We start from the raw sequence: 23,083 nt of genomic DNA on the forward strand, positions 1-23,083 counted from the left end.
AAATGCTTTTAAAAAATTATTCAGAGGGAAGGGAAATGATATTAGATGAAAATTCAGATCTATGGGAAGAAATAAAGGGCACTGGAAATGGTAAATATGTAGGTAAATAGAAAAGAATATACATTTTAAAAATTTCTTTAAAAGACATAATTGTTTAAGGCAAAAATAGTTCACTGCATTTAAACATAGGTGGGCCTAATGTATATGAAAGCAATCATGTAAAGAATGGAGGATAAATAGAACTACACTTCTGCAAGGTTCTTACATTTTACATCAGTTACTACAATATGAGGTCTACATGCATTGAGACACTTCAAGCATGAATATGCTAGAGTAAGCACTAAAAATTAATGTAAAGAAGTTTAGTGGAAGGTCAATAAAGGAATAAAGATGAAATATAAACAAATATTGATTAACCCAAATGAAAGCAGAAAAGGAGAAACCAAAGAACAAAAAAGGGATGAAACAAATAGAATACAAATTGCAAATAATAATAGACTTAAAATCCAATGATATTAATCTTATGTTAAATGTAAATAGACTAAAAACTCCAATTAAAAGGCAGAAATTATCAGACTGGATTTTTTTTTTTAATCAAGAACCAACTATAGGACTTCCCTGGTGGCACAGTGGTTAGGCATCTGCCTGCCAATGCAGGGGACCTAGGTTTGAGCCCTGGTGCAGGAAGATCCCACATTCTGCTGAGCACCTAAGCCCGTGTGCCACAACTACAGAGCCTGTGCTCTAGAGCCCACAAGCCACAACTACTGAGCCCATGTGCTGAGACTACTGAAGCCCACATGTCTAGAGCCCGTGCTCCGCAACAAAAGAAGCCACCATGATGAGAAGCCTGCACACCACAACAAAGAGTAGCCCCTGCTCGCTGCAACTAGAGAAAGCCTGCTCACAGCAAGAAAGACCTAACATAGCCAAAAAAAAAAAAAAAAAAATAGATTGAAAAGGAAAAAGATTTACCAGGCAAACAGTAAACATAAGAAAGGTGGAGAGGTTGTATTATTATCAGACAATATAGAATTCAAGCCAGGAGTATTAAGAGAGATAAGGAGGGACAGTTCATGAAAGAAGGAAAGAGAAAGAAAGAAAGAAAGAGAGAAAGAAAGAAAGAAAGAAAGAAAGAAAGAAAGAAAGAAAGAAAGAAAGAAAGAAAGGAAGAAAGAAAGGAAGGAAGGAAGAAAGAAAGAAAGAAAGAAAGAAAGAAGGAAAGAAAGAAAGAAAGAAAGAAAGAAAGAAAGAAAGAAAGGGTTAAATCATCAGGAAGACTTGAAAGCCTAACAGAAGACATAAAAATCATATATATATATATGCACCTAATAACACTTCAAAATGCATAAAGGCAAAACTCATCAAACTAAAAGAAGAAATAGACAAATCCACATTCACAGATTGTAATAGTCTCCTTTCAGTGAGTGATAGAACAACTCAATTTAAAAATCCATAAGGATATAGTTGATCAGAATAACACTATCGATACCAAACTGAATTAATATTTATAGAAAAAAATTGACAGTTATATAACTACTCAACTGCAGAATACACATTCTTTTTTAAAGCACACATGGGATGTTCACCAAGGGAGATAATATGGTGGGTTATGAAATGAGTCTCAATAAACTCCAGAAGGTTGAAATTTTAATGACTCTTCTCTGTCCACAACAGAATTAAATTAAAAATCAGTAATAATAACCAGGAATCATTTTGCAATATATACAAATATTGAATCCTTATGTTGTATACGTGAAAGTAATATAATGTCATATGTCAACTATACTGTAATTAAAAAATAATATCTAGGGCTTCCCTGGTGGTGTAGTGATTAAGAATCTGCCTCCCAGTGCAGGGGATGCAGGTTCGAGCCCTGGTCCGGGAACATCCCACATGCTGTGGAGCAACTAGTGCACCACAACTACTGAGCCCGCGTGCCACAACTACTGAAGCCTGCGCGCCTAAAGCCCATGCTCCGCAACAGGACAAGCTACCACAATGAGAAGCCCATGCACTGCAACGAAGAGTAGCCCCTGCTCACCACAACTAGAGAAAGTCCATGCACAGCAACGAAGACCCCACGCAGCCAAAAATAAATAAATTAAAAATAGTGTATATGTGTCAATTGCAGTCTCCCTAAAAATATATCTATATAATAATTTAAAAATAGTATCTAGAAAAGCCCCTGAATATTTGGAAATTAAACAACACACTTCAAAAAAGTGAGTCAAAGAAGAAACAATAAGGGAAATTTAAAACTACTCTGTACTGAATGAAAATGAAAGCACAACATATTAAAACTTGTGAAATGCAGATAATGCAGTGCTTAGAGGGAAATGCATAGCTTTAAATGCTTATATGAAAAAAATAGAAAAGTCTAGAATCAGTAATGTAATCTTCTACTCTAATCAGCTAGAAGAGTAAATCAAATTCCAGTTAAGTAGGAAGAAGGAAATAATAAAGAACAAAAGTCAATAAACCAGAGAATAAATAATCAATGGAACCATAGATGGCTTTTTGAAAAAATTTAAAATTTTTATAAACTTCTGACCATATTAGTCAGTAGAAAAAAAAAGAGAAAATGCAAAATACCAAAATCAGGGATGTTTGAAAAAGTGACAAGGTCCTGGCTCTCGTGGACTTCTAGTGGGGGAAACATGTTACATGGTCATACAAAGAAATATACAGGTATAGATTGTGGTAAACTCTATGAGAATTCTGCAGGGGAGGGAGAGGCCGATTGGGGCTGGAGAGGGGCACCTCTGCAGAAGTAAGTTAACTTCGACCCCTTCGCTCAACGAGGAGTAAAGTCAGCCCCTCCCGGCGTCTTCCCGGCCCCTAGTAGGCAAGTGGCGGCCCCGCCCCGCGCCCCGCGCTCCCCCCGCCCCGCCATCTCAGCCGCCCCGGCCCTTCCGCGCAGGCGCGGGACGGGCGCGAGGTGGAGCTCGGCCGGCGGCCGGGCGGGGCAACTGCCGGGCGGGCGCCGAGCGGGACCACACGCTAGAGAGGTGCTTTCGGTCAGACCCAGCGGCGCCGGTTCCCCGCGATGCCGAGGCCAGATCCGGACGCCTCGCCTCTCTGAGTCGGTCTCAGCGCGGAAGGCACAGAGGGAGGCCATGGCGGAGCCCTCCGAGCCCGGGCGGCAGGCGTCCGCGGGCGGCGGGAGCCTGGAGGAGGAGGATGAGGAGGACGAGGAGCGGGAGCCGCTGCTGCCGCGGATCGCCTGGGCCCAGCCGCAGAAGGGCGCTCCGGGGGGCGCCGTGCGGCTGGAGAAAGCTGTCGGGGAGGAGGGCGCCGCCTCCCCTAACCAGGCCAGTGACCGGGAACTGCTGCTGCTGCCCAGGGATGCGTCTTTCTTCTCTTCCCTGAGTTTGGGGTGCCTGCGGAGCTCGCCCACCAACCTGGACCGGAACCACCCCGTGGGTTCAGGTGCGATCTGGCTTTTCCCTTCCCCGGCGCCCTGCCAGTGCGCCTGTCGCCGCCGCCGCTCAGCCCCCCATTCAAGCCCCTCCTTGGGTCCCTACCCCCGGCTTCTTTCGCTGTCTCCCGCTAGCCCTTGCCTAGTAGGAAAGGCTCTTCGCCGGGCATGAGGTCCGGCGCACAGGCCGAGGGGTCAGCCGCTGGGCACACCTTGGACACCTCGCCTTTGTTTCCTGCTCCCCCGTTTACTCGCACCTTTTCCAGGGGCTATAGGCTGCTTCACCTGAGGCCCGGGGTTGTCATTAAACACTGATCCTTGAGGCCTCCCCTAAGAGTGAGCCTAAACTTTTGGAAAAGTTAACACTATAAAATGACGTAAGTTGTTTGGTCAAGTTTGGACTTGAGTTTGGGGTTAAGAACCCTGAGCTACCAGGAAAGTTGGTGAACTTGCAAGGTGGATGACAGCCGAGAGATAGAGAGCAAGAATATCCGGTTGCCACTAGGACACGTTTCAAAAACTTTTGAAGTTAAATATTGTTACTGTAACATTAGCCAGAGGGCGCAGAAGCAGTTGAATTTCTGTACCTGCTCTCTCTCTTGCAAAGTTTCCTTTCTTGAGTCATTTCTATTTTTATACTTTAAAAAAAAAAGAAAAAAATTTTTCACTGTTAAGCAGACTGACAGCCTCAGGTGAAAGAGAGGATAATTGAAATAATGTTGAAAGGTATGTGACTGCAGGCATTGATATTTATTAATAAATCGAATTTTTTGCCATGATCGAGTCGAATAAGGCTAATTTGATAGTAAAATAGAATAGGCTTGTAAGAGTCCTAGGTAGAGCTGAGACAGGCTAGTTTGTAAAATGGCCATGATAACACCTACTTGCTGGTGGTAAGGATGGTTTAAATGATGAGATGTGTGCATTGTGCCTGGAGTTTCATTCCACCTGTGAGCTTAAAGAAAAGGCACAGAAAATGTAGTTTTCATTAATGCTGCTTAAGTTTTTCTGGAGTGGTTAGATTTTACATGTCCTGCTATTAGTACAGTAATGGGGCTTCTACGATTTAAAGAATTCTGGATAGAGTAGGTTATTCTAGTTGTAGTTGAATTTATGGTCAAATATTCTAGAGTAAATAAATCAGAGCAGCCCAAGGGAAGCAGACTTTAATGAATAAAGCTTTAACACACCTGTCTAATATACAGATCGGCTAGCTACCCTTATGTTAGCTTTGGGATGCATTGACAGTACAACATTTAACAGAACAAACAAATATGCATTTGCAATCAAATCACAAATGGATCCACATTCACCCAGCTACATTGATAATATGGGTGTATATTACCTAGAAACTGGTCTGTGAAGTAACTAAGATTTGTGCGGCTAGCTTGCCTTTTTCTACCCAAAGTTACCTGTGTAGCTAGATTTTAAAAGAGCCTAAAACCTTAAAAATGCATTTATTCTATGAAGGTGAGGTTTTGTAAACAAATGATATTAAGGCTAGAGAAAGTCAAAGTGGAGATAGAGTATAATATTTGAATACAAATGGATTATTAAAGAGAATTCCAACCTTTTGAATGGCAGTAACTTACTTATATCACAGTTTACAGTTTGCTAAGATCTTTTTTTTTGTATATTTCATTAATTCTCACAATATCACAGCAAGTTAGTTATTTACCCCCATCCTGAGTGTGAAGACTGAAAATGAATGAAAACTGTAATAACTAGTAGTTGATAGAACTTCAGAGGTAAGACAAGGTCAAGGTCCAGGAAGTGGAAAAGCCAGACTGAACCTAGTTTTTTCATGTCCTACAGTTTTTCCATTTTGCTGTAGATCCCCAAGTGTTATAAAATAATTGTTAACTTTTGTTTACTTATTATGGAGGTCTTATTTTTAATGGATTTAAAAATAGTTTTGAACTGTAAAAACTATTTTTAAAATTTCAAACCATTCTTCTAGAAAGTTCATGATTAATTTAACTAGATGATTAAGTTTAGTTATTTTTTGAGTCCATTAACTTGCTTTGTCCTTTACCATCCAATTTCCATGAAGCCACCTCTCTAGTTCCAAGATATTCTTGCCTTTAGATTAATATTAACATTTATGATGCTTAACTATTTTATGTAAGCAGGAGCTTTATGTACTTTACCCAGTGGAAGAATGTCATATGTCTGTTATCTTTACTTGAACAAGACATGTGACAAAGTCTAGAACCTGCATAAACATAGTGTGGTTGGATCAATGTCAAAAGGATTAGTGGCATTCCTTGTTCCAGTTGTCATTTTAATCAGTGAGTTGAATAGTAGTAAAGATGATAATAGTTAATACCCACAAAACAGTTAGTACGTGCAGAGGGCATAGTTCTATGTGCTTCACATATATTAATTTATAACGAACCCTATGGATGTGAGCACTATTTTTTATTTATTTTCATTTTAAGGAAGCACAGAGAGGTGAAGTGAAGGTCCCGGTTAATATAAACCAGAGGCACTTATCAATTTTGTTGGAGAGCCTGGCAATTAGAGAATGGTGTTAGAATTCGCAAACAGCTTCTAAAGTAAAAGAAAGTGTGTGTTTAGAAGCCATTTAATGATTCATGGTGGCTTATAAATGTACGAACAAAATAAAATCATTTAAAAGTAAGGAAGAAATATGAGAATGGGAAATAAGAGCAATGAAATAAATAAGATGGGGGCCGGAATAAGAGTACACAAAATTAACATCACACACTCGATACAGGCAGCCCACAAATTTGATATTTAAGATTACCGAGCAGCCAACTTGAGAGAAACACAATCACTCTGTCCATAAAGTTAAAACAGACTAGTTATTTGAACCAAAACAAAACTGGCCAAGGATAAACTGTCATGTATTCTCTTGGAGAAGAGATTATATGCTGAGTAATATCTTGGTAATAAAAGTGATGACTTTCACAGGAGTGTTGCTTACAACTTCCCTGAAGTTCATTTCAGTAGAAGTAATTCTAGTGGGTGGTGTTATCAGTATTGCTGGGTCTAGATTCGAGATCCTGATAGTCTGGCTTAATTTAGAGGAAGGTATTAGAAGAGTGGATATCCCGTGGATCTTGACAATCCTCCAAAGCTGAACTTTTGAAAGGGAGTGAGCAGCAGTGTGTTGGAGATTACTCCTCAACCAATAATTAGAATACACTTATTCTCGTTTTCCATTTATTGCAGAGATCCATCATTCAGCAAATGTTTCAGTGTCTGTGGGGTGCCAGTGGAAATTGAGGCCTTGGGGAAACAGTGGTGGCCAGATATCAAATGGATGTCCAGTCACGAGCCTTGTCCCCATGCAACCTTATAACCTCATGAAGGAAAGAGTCAATTAAAACGAACAGTTCTAACAGAGGATATATGTGCTTGGATGGGGAAAGCCAAGGCTTCCATAGAGCCATACCCTGGATTTAGGGGCCAGGGAAGATTTAGCAGAGGAAATAGCATCCAATTTGAGACTTGAGGATGAATAGCACTGGAACCCCTGAGGGTTCCAGTTTGGGTCAGATTGCCAAACTTGTGAGCCAGCTACCTTTCTTTTTAGAAAATATTCTGGCCAATGGGTAAGATATATTCCCAACCCTTAGGTGAGGAAGAGTTCATTTTGATTTATTTATTTAAAATGAGAGCTTGATAAGTTACCATGCACACTTATATAAAACTAAATATAAGCGGTTATATAAGGGGTTCTCTTAATCCATTTTCAATTTCTGCTTATCAGAGGATCAGCTGTAACCCTTAAGTGCGGTTAAGGGTTTGTTAATAAATAATTCGCAAATTTATTGAGGGTTTACCATGTGCCAGGTACAGTTTTAAGCACTTGGCATATATCACAGGACAAAACAAAGCTCTCTGCCCTCCTGGAACATAGATCATTTTGTTATAGCATTGCAAGGTGATCAGATGAAGTTGAAGGATGGATAAGAATTAGCCATAGAAAGGAAACTTGGCATATACATCAGAACAGCATGGACAAAGGTTCGGAGGGTGGGCTGGATGCCTTGTGAAAAGTGTGGAGTTTGAATAGGACTGGAACTTGACTAGAAGGCCACTGCTTCTTGGAGGAGTGCCAAAGAGAGTATACAGAGATAGAACTCACATGCTCCTCAGAAAATTGGAATATTTTTTGATACAGGGACAAATAAAAATCTCATAGTTTATTTCTTAAAAGGGAGAAAGTAATTTTAACTGAACAAAATTTAAAGAAGATATAGCTAATTAAGCCCTCAGCTATTAAAAATCAAACCAAACAATGACAACAAACCTTCAAACCAAATCTCCATGGCACATTTATCTTGAAGTGTAACTTTAGGGTGTGTTCTCCAAGTTAAACTCATTGCTAAATACACATTTAGGTAAATAAAATGAAGAAAGTTGTAGAATGTAATTGTGAGTTATGAATCAGAAAAATTACTAAAAAATAATTACTTTGATTTTTAGAATAGTTGATATATAGTCTTTTTTTTTTTTTTTTTTCTGGCAGTAGTTAGGTAGGACCAGTTGTCTTTTAAGTGCCTTTCTGGATTGTGATGGTAAATCCAGACCATTTTCAAAGAATGCCAGTTTTCATGTAGGGAGATAATCTCATTTATCCAAAAGAGTTGCTCATTAAAGGGACAAGTTAAAGAAAAAGAGATTGAGAACATCCAGGCTGATTTTTTAGGAATCGTTCTGATCTGATTTTGGTTGAAGCTGAATTATTAAGTATTCAGAGTATGATCCTGGGCTCCATGAGAGTAACAAAGGCAGGTTCTATGATGAACTCATAAAGCTTAACCCATAAAGCAATTTGATAACATCTAATAGTAATGTCAAAGTCTGCACATAGTTTCCAAAAGAATTGCTCAAGTACAGGATGGGAGAGACCAAAAGGGGTCCAAGAGTTTAGCCATTTCAACATGAATTAGTATGACAGGACTCCTAAACAACGATTGTAATACTTGAGTGCTTCTTATTTTGGTATAGTGTCAAGACTGAGAGATATCTCTATTCTCTGCAATGGGTTGCTTGATTCTGGAGACCATATTTTAAAGTGGCACATTGAAAACTGAAGCATGAAACAGGAGGGCAACTCGGATGCTGAACAGCCTGAAAATACTTCCATATGGAAGGAGGCGGAGAATAGAGGAGACTTAGGGGAGCATGAAATGATCTTCAGCTATTTGAAGGGCTATCCCTGGGAAGAGAGGAGTAAGTAGACTTTTGTTTTGCTCCAGATGGCAGGTCTGGGACATTGGGTGAAACTACAGGAAACTTATTTCTGAAAAAGAAAGAAGTTTATATTTGTTTTCAAACAAACACAAAAAGTATGGAAAAAGGAGTGATCTGTCTTTGAAAGTGTTTAAACATTGGTCCAGAGACCACCTGCTGGTGATGTATTATGAAAAGTACATCAGTACTGTGACCAAAGTTGAAATAAATAGCTTTTCAAGTTCTTTCTTGTTAAGAGCCCTGATCTAGAAGAAATATCATTTGACTAATGATAATTATTATTGGCATATTCTGCCACACAAATAATACTTCATTTATTCATTTAAATGCTTATGAAGAACCCACTGAATGCCAATCCCTCTTCCAGGGGCTAGGGATGCACAGTGAACAAGAAAGACAAAGTTTCTCCCTTCATTCTTAAGAATTTTCATGGAATAGATCTGGAAATAGTATATCAATTGTATAGACATGACTAAGGTACTTGGATTATTTATTCTTTTAAGTAGGTTAAATATGCCCAAGGGCCCTTTTTGTAGTATTTTTCTCAGCATAAACTTTTAAAAATTAGTAAATAATTGTTTTATTTATGTCTGAATTAAGGAAAATTTTAAATTAAGGGAAGTTTATAGTTTGAATTTTCATAAGATTGATGTGTAATAGCACTTAAATGCCTTTCAGAGTAAAATGTGAATAATTTTTGGCTTGTCTACCACTTTAAATGATTAACTCTGCAAGTGTTTATTGAATGCCTTTTATGTTCCAGGAACTATAAAAGTTCTGGGTATATAGCAGTGAGAGAATCCTTGTCTTCTTGGAGCTCACAAAATAAATAAGTTATATAATATGTTAGGTGATAAGTGCTAACCAGAAAAATAAAGTGGAGGTTAGGGGAGATTGGGTAGGGTCTTGGGGACCAATATAAGAACTTAGAGTTTTTCTTCAAGTGAGATGGAGAACCACTGGGCGGCCCTGTGAGTGAAAGTGCTGAGTCCTAACCACTGGACCACCAGGGAATTCCCTGACTTACGTTTGAAAAGGATTACCATACCTTCACTGTTGAGTGTAGAGAGATCAGTTAGGAGACTCTTGTAACAATCTAGGCTAGAGTTGATAGTGACTTGAATCACATGGAAGGAATGGAGGTGGTAAGAGGTGGTTAAGTTCTGGATATTCATTGAAGGTAGAGCTACACAGCTTGCTGTTGGCTGTGGGGGGGTGAGGGTGTGAGATCATGGATTCCAAGGTTTTTTGCAAGAGCGCCTAGAAGATTTGGAGTTGCCAGTAACTAACACAGGGAATACTGGGAGTGAAGCAGTTGAGAGGAAATGAAGAATTGAGTTTGAGGCAGTAAAGTTTGAACTGTCTACTAAACATCCAAATGGAGAAGCTGAGTATAATAGTCTGGGGTTCAGGGCAGAAGTCCAGGCTTGAGATATAAATCAGGGAGCCATCAGTGCTGATGAGGGAGAGAAGAGGGCCATGAACTGAACCTGGGCATTCCAAAGTTAAGTGATCAGGGAGATGAAAATGAGCCCACAGAAGACTGAAAAAGAGGAACTAATGAAATGGAAGGACGACTTGGAGAAGTGGCGTCTTGGAAGCCAAGTGAAGAAAGTGTTTTCAGGAGGAGGGAGTGATCGACAGGGTGAAATGATGGTGTTGGTCAAGGAAGATCAGTTCTGAGGCTGGGTTTAGCAATGTGGATGTTACTGTGGACCCTGACAAAAATTATATCAATGGAGTGGTCAGGTCAGAAGCGTGATTGAAATGGGTTCAAAAGAGAGTGGGAGAAGAAAAATTGGAGATGGTAAATATAATTATAGAAGTCTTCTGCTATAAAAGGGAGCAAAGAAATGGGGGGGTGTCTAGGGGGACTTTGGAGGCTAAGAGAGATTTAAGATGAGAAAAATTACACCATGCTTTGTATGGTGGTAAAAATGATCCAATAGAGAGGGAAATATTGATACAGGAAAGAATTGCAGAAGAAATGTCCTGGAGTAGTCAGGAAGAGAGAGGTCGAGTATACAAAGTGGAGGAGTTGATCTTAGGGCTTGGATCATCCATCTATAGTAATAGGCGGGAGGCAGAGGTTGTGGATGGGTAGATACGGTGCTGAGGGCTGATGATAGTTTTTTCTGCTTGCTTCTCTTTTCTCCTTGAAATAGGAAGATCATCTGCTGAGAGGAAAGAGGTGTTGGGAATTTGAGGAGAGGGGAGGGTATGAGATAGTTGTCCAGAAGAGTGGGAGAGTCTGTGTATTAGGGGAGTCATCCTAGTTTAGGCCGTTATAATGACATACCCTAGCTGGAGTGGCTTAAACAACAGATATTTATTTCTCACAGTTCTGGAGGCTGGGAAATCCAAGATCAGGGTGCCAGCATGATCAGGTTCTTGCTAAGGGCTCTCTTCTTGGCTTGCAGATGGCAACCTTCTCACTGTGTCCTCACATGGCCTAATCCCATCATGGGGTCCCCACCCTCATCTAAACCTAATTACCTACCAAAGACCCCACTCCCTGTATGATCACATTAGGGGTTAAGGCTTTGAGTGTTTTGAGGGACACAAGCATTGAGTCTTTAACAGGAATGTAGTATGCTCCCATGGCAACATGAAGGGCCCACCTGAGGACTGTGGTGATGAATTTAAGGGGAGACACCAGGCATTGTGTTTATCTAGTCAAGTTTAGCTGTCCAGGCATAGGCATAGTCATAGGCAGACAGTTGGGTTTATCCAGGATTGGGGTTTTTCCAGGTAACCATGATGAGGGGTGGGAGGAAGAGAGTGATTTTTTGATGATTAACCATAATTTATGCTGGCCAAGGAGGGAAGTAGGGACACAAAGTGGGTGAAGACCCTTGAACAGTATATGGTAGATGGGTGCTTTGAACGTCCTAGTGGGATGGAAGAATTTCTGGACTCAGGGTGCCAGAGGGAGTGAACTAGGAAAAATAAAAGATGCCTAAAGTGAAAAGTAGGGAGAGATTGCAGGTATTAGTGATGACAGATCTGAGGTATGACTGCTGTCGGAGGCTGAGGTGGGATGAAGAACAAAAACACTGGGAGGGAGGAGTTCAAGTTAACACAAGGCATTAGCGTGATTATTTCAGTATAGGAGATCTTGTTTATCACGTGTCATAGCTTGAAGTGGGGTTAGAGGAAAAAAAAAAAAGCATCAAACCAGCCCAAACAATACTTAATTACATTTTTCTGTACCTAAATGTTTTAGTGCTAATAATCTAATCCAGTATTACAGGTCCATATTGTGAGCATTCTCAGAGCTGGTCTTTCTTCTTCTTAGCATTCTATTTAACATTGCTTTTTCTTAATGCAATAATTGTTGGTTCTTCAGAGTTGAATACATTCTTGGATGATCCAGAATTTGCTGATGTTATATTGAAAGCAGAACAAGCAATAGAATTTGGAGTTTATCCAGAAAGAATCTCTCAAGGTTCAAGTGGAAGTTACTTCGTGAAGGATCCTAAGAGGGTGAGAATTTCACAGACCTACTATATATAACAGACATTTTGGAAAACACTAATTTAAATGTGAAGTCATTTTGAGTTTCTGAAGATATTTTCCTAATAAATCTGATTACACCTTCTTTTCAGAAATAAAGGTCAGTTTACTATTAACTAAAGCACTCTACTGCTTAAAAATTGAGCTATTCATTTTAAGCCATAGTTTTCTGTATTATTATTATTATTTTATTTATTTATTTTTTTGCGGTACGCGGGCCTCTCACTGTTGTGGCCTCTCCTGTTGCGGAGCACAGGCTCCGGACGCGCAGGCTCAGCGGCCATGGCTCACGAGCCTAGCCGCTCCGCGGCATGTGGGATCTTCCCAGACCGGGGCACAAACCCGTGTCCCCTGCATCGGCAGGCGGACTCTCAACCACTGCGCCACCAGGGAAGCCCCTGTTTTATTATTTTAATATTCGGTTTCAAGTATTTATTGAATATTCACATTTAGCTGTAGATTCGTTGGGTTTATATTCACAAGTCCTTACCGTACAGTAACCAAGCAGAGTTTTATTTTACCCTCAGAATATTTTTTCCAGCATTGTACCAGAGAAGGAGCCTGGGCAGTCTGAAGTTTGAAGGCGTTGGAATGTGACAAAGTGAAATGAACCAAAGTATAATTCTAAGGCAGAAAAGAGAAGTTGATATGGGACTTTGTTCCACTTAGTCTAGAATTTTTCAAAAATCTGTATTATTTCTAAAAGCTTTCTGAGTGATGCATAGCCAGCAGTTCTCTTTTTCAGGAGGAAAAAAGATTGTAATTCCACCCAAATATTTTTTGCAAAGACTGAAGTTATATTTTAAAACATAGGCTTTTTTGAGATTTAAATATATATATGTAGGTAATGTCAATCTCTCTATCTTTATTCCAAGCTTGATTTCTTAATTTGTTCTTGACTTTTTTATTAGTGACTCAGACTTTATTGCATTATAAAACAGTTATATACTTATAGTAAGATTTTTATTTCTTGTCTAAGGATAATTCAGCTTCTAAATTTAATATTAATGTATTTTATCAGACCAGTAATAATGATTATAGACTTTTAGACATACATGAGCAATTTTTTTTAAGAGGAGAGAATTTATTTAAAAATCGGTTCATAAAGAAATAACTGAAAAAAAATTTAAGGTAGGAGAATCTGACAGCATAGATGTCACTATATCCTATCATTTCCTTTGTATCTTAGAGATGACTTTTTGTCATTGGATTTATTCATTTAACAGATACTTGAATGTCTACTGTGTACCAGGTACACAGTACTTAGGATATAGCCCTAACAGAGAAAGTGCCTGCCCTTTTAGAATACACATCTACTGGGAAAGTAGACAATAAATAAACATAGAATTGGGGTATTTAATAGATATTGAATAATAACACTGTTTGACCTAGGTCAGTGGTTTTCAAACATTTTAAAATCAGTGGAACCCCTTCTTAACTAGGAAGTCCAGTACATAAAATGGGTGAAATCAGTGGATGGGGTCTTAGAGCCCTGCCCTCCCCTCTTCTCTCACCTTCCCTAGAATTTCTCAGAGCACGGTTTGAAAACCATTAGCCCAAAGGATTATTGATTTTAGATTGTTGAATGAGAATGCGTATAAAACTGTTATTGGTATTAAACCTCTTAATAGTTAAGAGTGATGCCCAAATTTGTGGTGGGAAGAAGTACAAAATGATCAGAATGCGTTTTATGGATTATGATCTCTCTGTCTTAAAAGTCTAATAAAATTTCTACTTTTGTTTTCCCCTATAGAACATTATTGGTGTGTTTAAACCCAAATCGGAAGAGCCTTATGGTCACCTGAATCCAAAATGGACCAAATACGTTCATAAGGTCTGCTGCCCTTGCTGCTTTGGCAGAGGCTGCCTGCTTCCTAATCAGGGATACCTTTCCGAAGCTGGTGCCTCCCTTGTGGATGAAAAGCTTCATCTGGGCATTGTACCAAAAACAAGGGTAAAGCAGAAATTGTTTTTAATCATGTACTTCTCATTTACAGCCCACTTCTCTGTGAACACTTTAGTATTATTCGTCATGCCAGAGCCTAAAGTTGAGCCCCTTTTTTTGTAATCCAGAGTCACAAATGACTAGTAAATTGATTCTAGTGTAGATCCACAAAGTATCCAAGGGAGTATCTCTTGCTCAGGTGAGCTGAGATGATGCTGACGAAAAGAGGAGAAAGAACTAGCATTTAGAAAGCAGAAAAAAATCTAGAAATTCTTTTGAAGGTAGAGATAACTGATATGCTCAGAAGACTGCTATCTTTCTGACCTTTATACATTTTTACTTGAAGTTCTACTGGAAATGTTCATTCCTAATTCTACATTTCAAGACTATTACTTCTTTCTTCCACTGGCCAATTTTAGCTGCCTCTCTCAGAAAGAAATACATGTGTGCCATTTAACCAACTTTGCCAAATCCCTTAGCCTTTCTATTTTAGATTCTCAGGAGCATTTAGTATAGTGTTAAACTTTGCTAATTTACAGCATTAGAGTGAGTTCCATGGTGTATGTGCATAGAAATACTATAATGCAAATTCTAATAGCCATTTTTTTTAACTGTATATCTCTAGGTGGTTTGGCTCGTCAGTGAGACATTTAACTACAGTGCAATTGACCGTGCAAAATCTAGAGGCAAAAAGTATGCTTTAGAGAAAGTGCCAAAAGTAGGTAGAAAATTTCATCGGATAGGACTTCCTCCTAAGGTAAGTTACTGCGATGCGCTTTATTTGGGGCGAAGTTCATCACATATTACCTGAGCTCTGTGCGCTAGGCACTGTGCTGTGGACTGTGGATATATGTTAGTAAAACCGGTTTTCTCATCTTCAACAGCTTATAGTAACAAGCAGTCTCAACGCAATGTGATAAAGCTGTTGAGGATGGTTAAGTGCAGGGAGCTCAGAGAGGGTAGAGGAGGGATATTTAACCCACTTCGGAGGGCTAGGGAATTGCCAAGAGGAGGCTGCACCTAAGGCTTTATAAAGTAATGGCTGAAAGTGCAGGCTGAGAATTAGACCTAGGTTTTATTCCAACCCTCTCCACCAGTTAGCTCTGAGACCTTGGGCAAGTCCCTTACTCTCCAAGCCCCAGTTTCTGTAAAACGAGGCTAATAAAAAACTACCTCTTAGGGTTGTGAGAATAAAATGGAAAAATATATGTCAAGTACTTGATACAGTACCTGGCACATAGTAAACGATAGTAGCCGAGTTTACTCAATACATACTAGATTTTGTTTTTTCTTATCACTTTTAAATAAACCTAAGGGATGATTAGCAACTAGCTAAGCAAGGGTAGGGAGGGTTAATGGGAAAAACATTCTAGAAAAAAGCAGTAGGCTTTATTATTATTATTTTTAAATTATATTTAACCTGCAATTTTGTTGTTTTGTTGTTGCTATGCATTTATCTATATAAAAGAAGTTGAGTAGAAATGCATGGTTATCCTAACTTGTCTTTAGTATTGTACTCCAAGTAAGCAGGAAGTTTTGAAAAAATTTACAAGGCCTGTTACTCCTTGCATATGCTGAAATAGGTGTGACTAAAGAAGGATATTATTTCTGTATTTATGACTACTAGGACTTCATTATGAGTGCTTTAGAGAAAACATTTAGGAAATCATTAAAATTTCATGCCAACAAGAACATAAAGTGTTAAGATAAGTGATAGATTTCTTTTTTTTGGCTGCACCGCCCAGCATGTGGGATCTTAGTTCCTGGACCAGGGAGCCAGCCTGGGCCCTCGGCAGTGAAAGCGTGGAGTCCTAAATAGGTTTTCTTTGTAGTGATTTGTTTGTAAATATTTATGAGGCCAGCTACGTTACCCATTACCTATGTGTCCTGTGCTATTTAAATTTGTATTTCCGTCTTTAAAAACTTGTTTAACATTAACAACTAGTAATTTTAGCGATAGAAAACTTTATAAAATAGACATATCTTCAAGGAAAGGACTTTTTAAAAAAACCACTATAGAGGTTGTGATTCATTGGTTACTTCTTTAAAATTTATGACAGGATCTTTAAGCTACATAGTCAAAGAATTCATTCTTCTATAAAAATAAAGTCATTTTCTGTATCTTATGTTGTAAAAAGAATCCTGAAGTATTTTTTCAGTAAGATAAAATTATACTATTATTAAATAAATAACCAGGATAGGTGTAAAATTTGGTCTTCAAAATTAACTTCATGTTAATGAATATTTTTAGAAAGCAGCATTCTTGTTGAGAATATCACCTTAAGGGCACATGTGTATTTTGTTTTTTAGTTATCCTAAAATAGCTGCTATGCTCCTTGAAAGTCTAGGATTGAGCATTTTTTATTTGCTATGTATTCTTTATGTGATTATTTTAAATTAGTGTATAAAAATAGTTTTCTTTATAAATGTGGCTTATCTAAATTAGTGTTAACTTCGATTTTTCTTATTGTGTTCATGTAAAGTATTTTATGACAATACTGCTGAGAACTTTAAAAAGTAGTCTCTTTGTTCTTATATTTTCTTTTCTAACTATAATTCTTAAAATTATAGATTGGTTCCTTTCAGTTATTTGTTGAAGGTTACAAGGAGGCTGAATATTGGCTTAGGAAATTTGAAGCTGACCCTTTGACTGAGAATATTAGAAAACAATTTCAGTCACAGTTTGAAAGATTAGTTATTTTGGATTACCTCATCAGAAATACAGGTACTGAAGTTCTCTCATTTGTTCACTCAAATCTTGTTAACTTTCAAATTGTATTCAACTCTTGTTTATCCAAATCAAAGACATAAAATTTTGCTGCAGTAGTCTTGAGGCCACTTTTTTTTTTTTTTTTTTTTTTTTTTTTGCGGTACGCGGGCCTCACACTGTTGTGGCCTCTCTCGTCACCGAGCACAGGCTCCAGACACCGAGCACAGGCTCCAGACGCGCAGGCTCAGCGGCCATGGCTCAGGGGCCCAGCCGCTCCGCGGCATGTGGGATCTTCCCGGACCGGAGCACGAACCCGTGCCCCCTGCATCGGCAGGCGGACTCTCAACCACTGCGCCACCAGGGAAGCCCTGAGGCCACTTTTTCTTTACATTCCTTAGAAAACAGAGGGGTAGTACCAACTCTCTCAGGCAGAATTAATCTCGTACTGGATATTATGACTCAGAGCAGGCTCCTGCCCAGGTGACAGCAATCAGTTCCTATCCCGCGGGAGAGGGGAGTTTCTTGGCAACAGGACAAAGCCTGTTGGAAATTGGAAATGTTGTAACATCTTATGGAAAAACCCGAACAAACTTTTTGGCCAACATAATAGATAATCTGCGACAGTGGTTCCCTGGACTGTCAGGGTCAGTATTATATGGACATTTGTTACAAATGCAGTTCTGGGAGCCCAGCCCAGACCTGCTGAATGTGAGGCCAGCAGTTTGTGTTTTTAATAAATCCTCCAGGTAATTCTCATGCAACCTGAAGCTTAAGAACCAGTGGTTCAAAATCTTTGCTCATTTATATTAGTTTCTGGAGAAGCATTATGTACCTTTTTATATTTACCTTTATTAAATCATATGGTCTTAAGTTAATGTTAAAATTAGTGTAGAATCCAATGGAATATTACTCAGCCATGAAAAAGAATGAGATATTGCCATTTGCAGCAGTATGGATGGACCCAGAGAATATTATACTTAGTGAAGTAAATCATACAGAGAAAGACAAAAATAATATTATATCACTTATATGTGGAATCCAAAAAAATAGTACAAATGAAGCTACATACGAAACAGAAACAGACTCACAGACATAGAAAACAAATTTACGGTTACCTAAGGGGAGAGGGAAGGAAGGAGGGATAAATTAGGAGTATGGGATTAACAGGTACAAACTACCACACATAAAACAGATAAGCAACAAGGATTTACTGTATAGCATAGGGAATTATATTCAATATCTTGTAATAACCCATAATGGAAAATAATGTGAAAAAAATATGTATATATAACTGAATCAGTGCTGTACACCTCAAACTAACACAATATTGCGAATCGACTATAGTTCAATTTTTTTAAAAATTAGTGTAGAATCTAGAATACTCCTATAGAGACATTAGGTAAGAGCCTATCCAGGAATTTGCCTGGAAATGGGGGTAGATGCTTTTTTTCCCAAGGTGAAGAGAAATTATCCTTTTTAATAACCTTGGTTTAAGAGTTCTTGACAGTAATTGTACCTACCACAGAGTGGTTTTAAGAATTCAGTGAACTAATACATGTTAAGCACTTACAACAATGTCTGGCACAGAGTAAATCTCAATGAATGTTAGCTAACATTTATGAGTATTTTTAGTCTGTATGTGTTAAATTGGAGCCTTTAATATGTCCATATGCTACAGATAACAAATAAAGGTCTCAAAAAGTGATGACTAAATTTTTCCCCTTGGTATTAAACTATGATATCCATAAAAAAATGCAGTAACAGATTTTTTGTTTGTTTGTTTTGAAAGACAGGGGAAATGATAATTGGTTAATCAGATATGAAAACCAGAAACAAGAAGATGAAATTACGGTAAGGAGATTTTAATATATATATGTATATACACATACACACGCTATCAATTTCTGTAAAATATTCCTTGATGTTAAGTTATTTTTCATCACATCCTCTCCTTCACCTAGATCCTTGGTTTTTATCTCCTTTTTCTGTTTTTATCCTCTTTTTTCTTTCCTTCACCTGTTTACATTGTATTTTTTATTCTATTTTCAAAACCTCTGTGCAGTTTTATTTTCTTTGTTGTATTAGTATAGAAGAATGATATCAGCTTAGTACTTTTTTTTTTTTCTTTTTGCGACACGCGGGCCTCTCACTGTTGTGGCCTCTCCCATTGCGGAGCACGGGCTCCGGACGCGCAGGCTCAGCGGCCATGGCTCACGGGCCCAGCCACTCCGCGGCATGTGGGATCTTCCCGGACCGGGGCACGAACCCGTGTCCCCCTGCATCGGCAGGCGGACTCTCAACCGCTGTGCCACCAGGGAAGCCCAGCTCAGTACTTTTTTTAGGGCTTTGGAAATTTGTTGTATAACCACCATATTTATTTTGCTTTTATGTAATAAAGAAAGGCTTCTAGTATTTTTTATATTTTACTAATTCACTTCTTTCTGAGCCTTATGACTCAGGATTAGGTAATACAGAATTACCCAATTAAAATGGAACCTATGTGCTTTACCTGTGAATTATAGCCATTGAACTTAAAAAAATATACTTCTAATGCTTATAAGAAGCTGGTTTTCATGTACATAATAGACTGTGAAGACCCTTAACACTATCAGAATGATAGATTTTAGATCCATTCCTATCAACTTTGACTACCCAAGTTCAAATTTTAGATATTTACGTGAGAGATATTTTCAGAATAATTTTACTAGTTTAAATCAGTTTATACATTTAAGAAAGTTTTAACCGATTAAAAATAAATTTCTCTAATGTTTACAGTCTGTGTATTCTCATCACTTAAAGCTGTTGCATAACTTTAAAAGTTTGTAGTTTTCCGTGTTCATCAAAGAAATTTAAAATTACATATTCATAGTACTCAGCAATAAAAAAAGAATGAGCTTGATATACGCAATAATGTGAATGAATTTCAAAATCCTGCCAAGTGAAAGAAGCTACACAAAATGGAAGATACTGTCTGATTCCTTTTATATAAAAATCTAGAATGTTCAAACTAATCCCTAGGGACAGAAAGCAGGCCATGGTTGCCTGGGGTGGGGTAGAGGGAGGGAGGGGACTGCTAAGGGACACAAGGAAACTTCTGGGTGGTTTCACATCTGTCAGTGCTTGTCAAATTGTACACTTTAATATGTAAAGTTTATTGTGTGTAAATTATACCTCATAAAGTTGTAAATAGAAAAAAATGATAGAAATAAAAATAAATGGCAGTTATAGCAGAAATGGGTTTTAAAATACACATATAAAAATATTCATATTTATAACAGTTCCTAAATATATTTTATTGGTATATCTTAAGCAATTGGATTTTACTGAAAACCTTATTCTTTTGCTCTTAAGTATTTTGTGCATTTTCATCGAGATATTTGATATAAACTAACAGGAACAAACCTGGCATATATCACTTGGACCTTCACTCTAATACTTTCAATTTAAAATTTATCTTTTTCACGTCTTGTTATTTTATCTAGGCCACTTAATAATGGCAACCCTCTATTTTTTGATAATAGGAAGTACTGTTTAACATGAAAAGTCTCTTGTCCCTGAGGTCTTCGTTTCCCTTACAGAAGAATGGAGAAGTTAGGAATGGCCTACATTCTGTAATCAAGAGTATCTTGAAGTTCCTTCTACTGGACCTTATTATATTTAGCTATGGTCATTGAGGAGTTTTATTTAGAAGCATTTTGTATTTGAACTAATTATTTCTATGAGACCGTAGGAAAGACTTGATTTTAATAAGGTAACTTTAAGTTGTTATCTTAAAAATATCAATATTTTGCAAATACCGTACATTTAAGCACTGTATCTAACAATAAATTATCCCGAAGTACACTTTTTAAAGTCTTGATAATTCCAAGCCCTCTTCCCCAAAGAGGAAAAAAATGAAATTATTAATGCATGAATTTGTAATACCAAATTTAAAAAAAAATAGTGATTATGAAGTTTTTACTGATTCTTAAGACAGTCTCTTCCCTTAAAGGGTAAATTGGTACCTTCTGGCAACTTTATTTTTATAAGCTCTTCAGATAAAATGTCTTTAAATCTCAATAATTGTTATAAATTATCTTTTGGAAATATGCATATAAATTTTTTTATCAACAGACTATTTTTCTGCCCTTCAGGAAACAAAATGGACTGATGATAAAGAAACGCTTATTAAAATAGCTGCAATTGATAATGGTCTAGCATTTCCTTTTAAACATCCTGATGAGTGGAGAGCATGTGAGTATTTAGAACTTTCCATAGATTCTATAGTTACCCCTTTTCCAGAATAAGAAGGGAATGAAATTTATGGATATCACAATAGCAGAGGAAAAACTGGGTGAAATACAGTCATTCATCAGGGCTCAGTTCTAGGCACTAGGGATGCAAAGATGTGTACTACGCTCTGTGGGTCTTGCCATGTATTGTTTGCTTATTTTTGGATAACTGTCTGATTTTGATTTTTTGGCTTGTATTAGCCTTGTAAAATAAGTTTGATAGCTTTCCAGTTTTTAAATGTATGTAATATGGGAATTATCTATTTTAATATTTTGGTAGAATTTTATTTTCACATTTGGGTAGTATTCACTTCTAAAACAATTTAGGCCTACCTCCCCGTTTTCTAGTTAGTAGTGGCTTAACTGCCTTACCAGTCTCTTCTACAGTTAATGGTCAGGTTTTCTACGTCTTCTTGAGCCAGTTTTAGACGTTGTTATTTTGCTTTAAATTATCCATGTTATCTTGAGTTGTAATTTATGCGTATAAGTGTTTTAAAGAATTCTCTTATAATTTAAGAAATCCCCTCTGTGCATATTAAATATTTAGGGGTGAAATTAAATGGAATTTGCTTTAAAATACTTAGGGGGAGGAAAAACAAGGATAGATGAAACAAATTTTATAAGAAATTTGGGAATAATTGAATTAGGTTATTCAGAATATGGGAATTCATTGTACTAGTTTTTAAAATTTTTGTGTATGTTTGAAATATATGTAATAAATTTAAAAAATAATCTCTGTATTTATGACTATGCCTCTTTTAAATTCCTACTGCTTATTGGATTTTTTTTCACTAGACTTGCCCAAGATTGTCTATTGTAAAGCATTGACCCATATATATAATATATATGATTATATATAAATATAATATACAAAAAATATATACATAATTATATAAATATATTTTATATATATTTTTTTTCGCTTTTATCAGGTAATTGACCTTCTGTTGATCAGGTTTCCAGTTTGTTTATTTGCTTTTTCTTTTTCATAATTTATGTTTTCCATTATTATTTTCTTCTGTTGTGTTCGTGCTATTTTATTTCCCTATATATTTTTTTTCTAGGTATCATTTGGCTAAAGCACAGATTGGCTAGGTGTTGCATTGTTGTTCTGCTTTTACATATTCATACTTTCCGATTTTATTTTTGACAGGAATAATTTAGAAGTATTTTGTTTGGTTTTAAATTTCTAGGGCAGTTGATTAAAAAAACTGTCCATTGTTATTTTCAAGTTTTATTGCTTTGTGATCTGTGAATGTTAACTGTGTGAATTCTGCTCTTTGAAATTTTTTAGTAATTCTTTTGTAACTTGATATATGGCCAGTTTGAAGGACTGTATTTGAGAAGAATGCGGTTAGGCACAAAGTTCTGTGTCTGTCTACTAATGAAAGCTTATTAGTCAAATCATATTCTTGATATATTTTTTGACCACTTGATCTGTTAATTTTTGAGAGACAAAGTTCACTGTGATTGTAATTTTGTCAGTTTCTTTTTGCATTTCTTTGCGTTTCTTGCTTTGTATTTCACACACAAAGGCCTGGCGTTTTATCTTGCCGTTGGCTTGTTCTTTTTATTAGTGTAAAATATATCCCACTTTATCCCTCGCAGTGTTTTTGGCATTTCTTATTTCATCTGTTGTAACATTGCTGTACCTCGTTTCTTTTTATTAGTATTTACCTGTATTATTCTATACTTTTATTTTCAACTTTCATTATTTTGATATGACATATGAACAGCTCTTAGCTGAATTTTTTTTTTTACCCAATCTGAGATCCTTTTAACTGGTACACTTAACTCTGTAGTTTGTCTCAATAAACTACTGATGTGTTTGAACTTTTCCTGCCATCTTTTTTTTTTTTCTATTTACCATGAATTTCAATTTTTTCTTTTTTTCCTTCCTATCTTTGGTTGAACTGACTGAGATGTCTTTGTTCTATTTTTTTTTTCCTCTAATGGTTTGGAATCTATATGCAAATTGTATTTTAAAAGTG

At 37.2% G+C, this 23,083-nt stretch overlaps 1 protein-coding gene across 8 annotated transcripts in view; it reads left to right on the forward strand.

Annotated features, from left to right (window-relative positions):
• The window catches only part of PI4K2B (phosphatidylinositol 4-kinase type 2 beta), a 122,074-nt gene that overhangs the window by 69,293 nt on the left and 29,698 nt on the right, over nt 1-23,083 (forward strand). For 5 of the 8 annotated variants that reach the window (XR_009563980.2, XR_009563979.2, XR_004034244.3 and 2 more), the window contains exons 1-7: nt 2,981-3,432; nt 12,000-12,136; nt 13,920-14,120; nt 14,737-14,868; nt 16,683-16,836; nt 18,611-18,672; nt 20,955-21,054. Coding sequence is in view for 4 of the 8 variants with exons in the window: in XM_030832206.2 (XP_030688066.1) it covers nt 3,120-3,432; nt 12,000-12,136; nt 13,920-14,120; nt 14,737-14,868; nt 16,683-16,836; nt 18,611-18,672; nt 20,955-21,054 (1,099 nt within the window). In the remaining 4 variants the exon portion in view is untranslated. Of the gene's footprint in view, nt 1-2,980; nt 3,433-8,404; nt 8,630-11,999; nt 12,137-13,919; nt 14,121-14,736; nt 14,869-16,682; nt 16,837-18,610; nt 18,673-20,954; nt 21,055-23,083 lie in introns of those variants that run through there. The other 3 variants (XM_030832210.2, XM_060299217.1, XM_030832211.2) reach the window with 3 other exon arrangements.

The sequence above is a fragment of the Globicephala melas genome, chromosome 5 (assembly GCF_963455315.2).
Source record: "Globicephala melas chromosome 5, mGloMel1.2, whole genome shotgun sequence".
NCBI lineage: Eukaryota > Metazoa > Chordata > Mammalia > Artiodactyla > Delphinidae > Globicephala > Globicephala melas.